The sequence below is a fragment of the Culex pipiens genome, chromosome 2 (genome assembly GCF_016801865.2).
Source record: "Culex pipiens pallens isolate TS chromosome 2, TS_CPP_V2, whole genome shotgun sequence".
Lineage (NCBI taxonomy): Eukaryota > Metazoa > Arthropoda > Insecta > Diptera > Culicidae > Culex > Culex pipiens.
This window is the reverse complement of record NC_068938.1, coordinates 147,361,583-147,369,019: the sequence shown is the minus strand read 5'-3', so window position 1 is coordinate 147,369,019 and position 7,437 is coordinate 147,361,583. Positions and strand designations below refer to the sequence as shown.

General features: G+C 33.3%; 1 protein-coding gene across 2 annotated transcripts in view; it reads right to left on the bottom strand.

Annotated features, from left to right (window-relative positions):
• Window positions 1-4,624: 4,624 nt before the first annotated feature.
• LOC120414865 (E3 ubiquitin-protein ligase SMURF2) overlaps window positions 4,625-7,437 on the bottom strand; it is an 87,352-nt gene continuing 84,539 nt past the window's right edge. For both annotated transcript variants that reach the window (XM_039576183.2, XM_052707810.1), the window contains exon 12: window positions 4,625-5,991. In XM_039576183.2, coding sequence (XP_039432117.1) covers window positions 5,707-5,991 — 285 coding nt within the window. In that variant the 3' untranslated portion in view covers window positions 4,625-5,706. The remainder of the gene's footprint in view (window positions 5,992-7,437) is intronic.

Here is a 7,437-nt window from a genome sequence, read left to right as displayed (position 1 = left end):
TACCGTATTTTTTCGAAAATACATTTTTTTAATTTGCGATATGGATAACAAACGACGCAAAAATTTGTATGAAGCATAAACAATTTTGCTTCGTTTGATACCCATATTGCATTTTTTTTTAATTTGAGTATTTTCAAAAAAATACGGTAATTTGTGAAAATTTTAGTATTTGCCAAAAAAACGCATATAAATTGAAAAAGCATACAAAATTTTCATTACATTTCGTTTGATACCCATATTGCAAATTATAAAAATTCAAGTATTTTAGAAAAATAAGATATTTTGTGTAACTTATAGTATCTTACAAGATAATTTAAAAAAGTGAAAAAAATCATTCAAAATATCGCATTGTTTGATACCCATATTGCTAATTATGAAAATATAAGTATTTTCGAAAATACTTTGAAACTTACTATAATAGTAGTTTATGCAACAAGTGGCAAAAAGAGGATTTTTTCAGCACGAGTCGTACATTTATCCAACGAGGTTTACCGAGTTGGATAAATACGACGAGTGCTGAAAAAATCAAGTTTTGCAACGAGTTCCATACAACATTTTTTGCAATTTCGAAAAACACCCATTGAGTGAAATTTTAAGTCGAATTTTCATGTATTTTGTCAATAAATCGTTTAAATCAAAAAAATGTTGAAAAGTGTTACTTTTAGAAACAAGTGCTGAAAAGTTCAACTTTTCAGCACCCATTTCAATGCTGAAAAGTAGAAATTTTCAGCATTTATTTTGAAAAGTGTTGCTATTCGATTCTGTTATTTTTGGTACAGAAAAGTAGGCTATTTCGTCGTTCAAGAATGACAGGAAAAGTAAGTAGTTTCACGACGGAATTGCAAAAATACATTTAAAAAAAATATTTTCTTAGTGAAAGAAAATCTAACATGATATTGTTGAATTAATCAATCTTAAAAAGATTTTAAGGATGAATTATCATCCATTCTCATACGTGCAATTTTTCGATCTTTTCGGAAACAATATTTTTAAAATTTGTTCAATAAAGACTAACATTTCAAAAGGGTCAAACATTTAATATTACGCCCTTTTGAAATGTTAGTCTTGATTCAAACATTTTTAAAATATTGTTTTCGAAAAGATCAGAAAATTTCACGTAATTTTCATATTTTCACATTGAAAATCGGACCATAAATTGCTGAGATATCGACGTTAGAAAATGGTGGGTTGCTTGGGTGAGACTTAGAAAACTTCAATTTTCCTGTTTTTTTATTCTTTAAGCCGCTGTATCTCAGCAACCAGAGGTCCAATCTTTAATTTCTCTATGACCATTGGATAGCAAATTTTCTGAACTTTTCAAAAAAATATATTTTAAGAAAAGGTTGGTCACTATTTATTAAAATCGAAAAACTGCAAATATTTCGCTGAAATCCAACTTTCCGTGACTACCTATATCTTGAAAACGGGGCCCTATATCAAAAAATCTGCAAAGTACTTTTCGATTGCTAATTCAATTTTACAAAAAAAAATTAAATCAAATTAGTTTTTGCATGAAATTTCGTTTTTTTTTTTCAAAAAGGCCGTTGCAAATATTTTTTGAAGTATATGTCCTCGGCTCCGACCAGGGATGCCAGATACACAGATTTGTCTGTGTTTCACAGACTTAAAAGTCTGGCTCAAGCCAGACATTTTTTGAGGTGCACAGACTTTTGAAAAACTTCAGTAAATCAATAGTTTGCATAAATATTAACCGAAACTTGTTTCGTTAGTCTTCAAATGCTTAAAAACGCAATTTCTGATGGATTTCAAACACTGTGAATTGTTATATTTGAATTTTAGACAAATGCACAGACATACACAGACTTTTTTACAGACATTTGAAAAAATCATGTGGCATCCCTGGCTCCGACCAAAAAAATAAAAAATAGGGGCAGGGGGGGCAGAATGGACCAGGGGGGCAGAATGGGCCACCCTTGGTTTTGGGCTTAAGAATGGATTTAGACCAACTGTAAGGCAAGGTTCTTATAAAGGACGTCAAATGACATCACCATACCGAAAACGACGTTTGAATTCATTGTATTTTTCAAATTATGAGCAAAAATGTAAATAATTGACAAAACCACGCAAATGTTGTTTATTTCGAGGTTTCTAAATAAGCTTTCTGATAAGTATGATTGTTTGAAAAAGTTTGTTCAATGCTTATAATGTTACTAGAGGTTACTACCAAGGTAAACAAACAACAACGGAACCTTCAAATCATTTGGAGGCTTGGAGGTGGAAGTGGTAAATTAAAATCCACTTGGGGGCAGAATGGACCACCCTTTTCCTGCATTATAGAAACAATCAAAAGTTACGAAATTTGAGCTAAATGGATTATTTCACTCCTTGTAGCTTCACAAATCACGTTTAATGCAACATTAGTTGATTTTTTACTTGTTTTGATGCTTATTTGTAAAAATAGTGTCTTATTTCAACATTTTAACACTATTTTCAAAAATGTTTGTTTTGTTAAGTGACTATTTTTATAAAAGTTGTCTAACTTCATGGAATCTATGTTAGAAAGGTCCCTTAAGTCATTTCTTATCTCCCTTCAACGTTGTATTATATGAAATGGCTTGTTTTCTAAGGTGGCCCATTCTGCCCCACAGGGTGGTCCATTCTGCCCCGCACCCTGGAAAAGTAGTCGAAAAAACATTTTTTTTAAAGTGGCTCAAAAATAGTTCTAAGCTAAAAATTTTCATCAACCAAGTATACAACATTGAAGGGAACATCCCAAAGCATAAGCCTACTACACTGAATTCATAAATTTTTATGTTTTTCTATGGTTTTTGGCGCATTTTACTTAGGCGGACCATTCTGCCCCCCCTGCCCCTATATATGAAAATAGAAATTACAAGCTTAGGATTAAAATGCATTTTACACGCGTCCAGTTGCTTTTTCCAATCATTAGTTTTCAAAATATCGATGTATTGACGGACATATTTTTCGCGAAAAAATTTTTTTTCGTGGAACTGTAAATGTTTTCAAAAGATTTCAAACGTGCTAAATATTATTATAAACGCAGGACAATGGAGTTTAACTGGTTTTCGGTTGATTAAAAATTAAATTTTAATTTAAATTTAGAAGTTTTTTGAAAAAATATAACATAAACTTTGAAAAATATTTGCAGCGGCCTAACTATTTAAAAAAAAAATCATAACTCGGTGGCAGATTTTTTGACCATACTTCTCTATGGCTTAAAAGTTGCGGGTTTTTGTCCCCTAAAACATATCAAAAAATCTCAAAAATAAAAAATACGTATTTTGGGGAATTGAGTTTTTGTGAAAAAAAGTTAATAAATAATATAATAGTTTTTGGTTATAGGGAAGGCCCCCACAAAGTTTGAGCCAAGTAAAAAAATACAAAAAGTTAAAATGGTCGAAATCGATTTTTCCATTCAGCCGCCATATTGGACGCCATCTTGAATATCTCGGTTTCCTTTGAGAATCGGGAAAATCAACACGCAGATTCGGATTCAGGAGGGTCGATTTAGTCTAGATCCATGAAAATCTGGAATGTTACACAATTTGCTTCTAGACACGAAAAATGAGCATCTTATTTGAATTCGTGCCTTGACTATTATAAAATATGATTTATCTTTTGGTTATTTTTGTTGAGAGCTTTTAAAAAATCTTGTTCAGGTGGGGAAAAAGTGTATCATATGGATTTTATGTATGGAAAAAAATACGAATTGCTGCAACAACATATTTTATTGGGAAATAAATACATTAAGTACTTACAAACTGATGAAACAATTGCTAAAAAAAATTGTCCATGCAAAATATAGTGATATTATAAAAATTTACTATTTATTACCTAAGTAATTTCTTTCCCAAAAATCGATTAAATGTTCAGTAAAATATTTTTATTTCTTCTAAAAATGAAAGAAACTTGTTCAATCAATGTTTTAGCCAAGACCTGGAATAAGATGATTATCAAAAAATCCGACAGTATTTTTACGTTTTTAATTAGAGCATTTCCTCAACTTGTTACACTTGCCCTACTTTCCCCTATGTACTTGATTTGGCATAATAGCAGAAAACTAAAAACCAACTAAGAAACCATCCATAAACCACGTGGACACTTTTCTGGAAATCTAGACCCATAGTGGACAACAACAAAAACATGTTGCTGATTTCGATTCGACCCTGATATTATAACTACGTTTCTGACTTTTTAGACAACTTAAAATGTGATATCTTTAAACAAAAATTAACACGCAAAAGTTAACTGTATAAAATGTTTAATATAATTTACAATAATATATATATACGTTATGGTTTGATTTTTTTTTTTCGTTTTACCTACAATCGATTACATGGTGACCAACAGTTTGACTTAATTCGAAAACTTTTCCGTCGTTCCCCGTTTTTCTGGTTTGTTTAATTTCTAGAGTTCCTCCTATTTCCAGCTGCTACTTCCACTGCGCTCAGAACAAATATTTCTTTTTCTCTAGCTAAAAACTTTCGGAAAAGGAGACAATATTTCGCAAAGAAAAAAATCACTGTCCAATGCATAACTTCTATTGTTGGTTAAGTATATTTACAAAGAGGGGGGACGACATTATTTAAAACGATTATTCGGAACCTAATACTAGTTAGCTTGTGGGTGTGTGTGTTAATCATTTCGCTTTAATAACAGAAGGGACGATTAATTGGCTTTGCGATTCTGTCCTCTTTCTTTACTGACATGCTTCTAAAAACAACTTAAACAAGAATATCGTTTTGCAAAAGTAGTATTAGACCCACTAACCCGTTAATTAGTTGATAAATTTACACGGCCACGGTAGGAGGAAAGGGGGTGGTTGCTCAAAATACACATTGGTTTGAAATTGGTGAAACTTTTACCTACAATAAATATGCTTGTGTTTGATGCGACCGTTTAAAATCCCTAATCCGTTGAACAATTTTGCTTTTTACAACTTTCTTTCTTCCCAATCTGCTTCGCTTTCTTTTGACTACTACAAGATAATAATCTCAATATTTGTTTTTTTTTTTGTGTAATATTTTCGATTTTCCGGTACAAATTTGAAAATTTCTAAATATCACTCACTTGGATAAAAACGGGTTTTCGTTTTTTTTTCTTTAATTTTCGACAATACTAAAAGAGACTTCCAAACTTTCTTGCATGCAAAAAAAAATCAACTTTCTTCTTTCTTTAAAAAACGATCCTAGCAAAAATGGTTGATGAAAAGTGTTAACGTTTGGTTCGCTCCCTTTTTTGTCACACCCTATCGATGGTACAAAAAAAACCCGGTGTGATCTCGCTACAAACATTGGATAAAATTCTTGAGCTATTCAATTGCGACGTCGCGCGTCACTTCTATAAATTTGATTAATTTGAGTTAGAGTTTGATAGATTTGATTCACTACTAACAAGGTTTTTTTTCATGTTTTGATTTTCGATTTTGTAGCCATTTTTTGCTTGTTAAGAGTGAAAAAGACATTGTACGACCTTCTAGAACACTTGCGTAGTTAATTTTATCAGGGGGTTTTTGATTATTCGCTTCTCGATTGTTTCACGACAAGATCTAGCTAAAGACCTGTTCCGAGGACGACGACTATAAATTCTAATTTCTTTTTCGTTGCCACTTTCGGGGAGAGCTCTCGCCATTAATCGCTCTTAAAACCGCAGTGAAAGAGTGAAAATCTCGCTCTCGCTTTAAAAAACAAAAAAAAAACAGCCAATTTAGTTGCCCCAACCGCTTTATTCCACGGCAAAGCCGCACGTTTCTTCGACGGCCTGCGTCAGTTTGTCGTACATCAGCTGGTACGTGTCGTACATGGGCAGGTCGATCCGGTTGAAGCAGGTGTGCGCCTTCGGCAGGTTCTGGATGGGGGCGTCCGCCGTCAGGTGGATGGTGAAGAGCCGCGGCCCGACGGCACCGGTCGAGCCCTGGAGGGCGCGGAAGCCTTGCAGGGGTACGCGGCACGAGCCTGTCACGAACTGGAGCAGCTGGGCGCGCATCTCCGGGGAGTACGATTCGACGATCTGTGGAAAGAGAGAGAGAGGGATTTTTAGTCATTTTAGCTCAAATTTGAATATTTTATTTTTATTTTGATGAAACTTTGTCTACACGTTCCCTGCGTCAGAAGAAGCAATTGTACATACAAGTCGCCATACAATTTTCCAGGCAGGTAATACAATGCATAAATATATGAAAATGTATCTTGAGATGGGATTTCCTGATCGATGTGTGCCTTCGGCAAAGTTGTAGATTGGTACGCAAAAAAAAAAACATTTTTTTAATTTAACTTTTTATCACTATTGAATTAATAATAAATTCAAAGTTTTGGGGACTGAAAAGGCATCGATTGAGTCATTGACGTGATAATGCAAAATCTGGTTCCAAAGTAAACGATTTTTTAATGTGATTTAAAAAAAAAACCCGTGGTAAATTTTGGAGCCGTTTCAGAGTAATAGTCACTTTTAGGTCAATATTTTAGATAATCTTCACTTTTTCCGTTTTAAAAAAAAATATGAAGGAAAGTCACCTCTGACAAAAAAAAATTGTTGAAAGGCTGAAAAAATTCCTACAATTTATCTCTTTGAGATTATGAAAGTCGCGCATTCATCATTCATCTGGACGGAACGCCTCCCGGTTGCAGCCTGATGCCAAGAATGAGCTTTGCGACCTAATAAATTTTCTCAAGAAAGAGTATGCTATAATCTTCCTTCCATCAAAGACGCTACAGTTTAAAACCCCTAATGTCATTACCCATCCATAAACAAATTTCGTAAAACTAGCAAATTTCTGAAAACTAAGATAGAGCCCACATTGAAACTATACGTAGTCCTACGCCATTCTGGTTATGTTTGTGGCAACTTTGACTTTTTTTATCCGGCGCGCGATCTGAGCATTCGAGTATCCCCGAGCTGTGTTACCCTCGTTATAGCGGTCAGACCTACTGCGTTACGTGAACCTCAGAGGGGATTCTGTGAACGAATCACACTTCACAGAAAAAACAGAGGAGGAACGATGCGTAGACATACCGTTCCAAACGCTCCGAGTAGAGCAGTTTTGAATTCTCTAAAATGGTATGTTTTGAATTAAATTTAACGAATTTCTGCTCTAAAATTAATCAGCATGTGCCGGTTGTTGCCTTCTTCAAGCTACTGAAAGGATTTTTGATTTAAATCAAAAGCGTCTCAAAATTAATATAATTTTGTATAGGTAACAGTCATTAACGTTTGGTAAACCATTATTGATTAATGATGATTTTAATAACTTTACATCCAGGGTTGCCCAAAGTTTTTGAATGATGGGCCAAATTTCAAGCTCACATGAGCTTGCGACCTAAATGTGAAAAATGGTTTATTTAAAAAAAATTAAGTTATAAAAATCTTTTAACTTGAAAAAAATATTAGCTGAAGTTTTTGAAATTTCATGATTTTTCTTTTCTTATCATTTAAATATTAGAAAATACAAAAAAATCC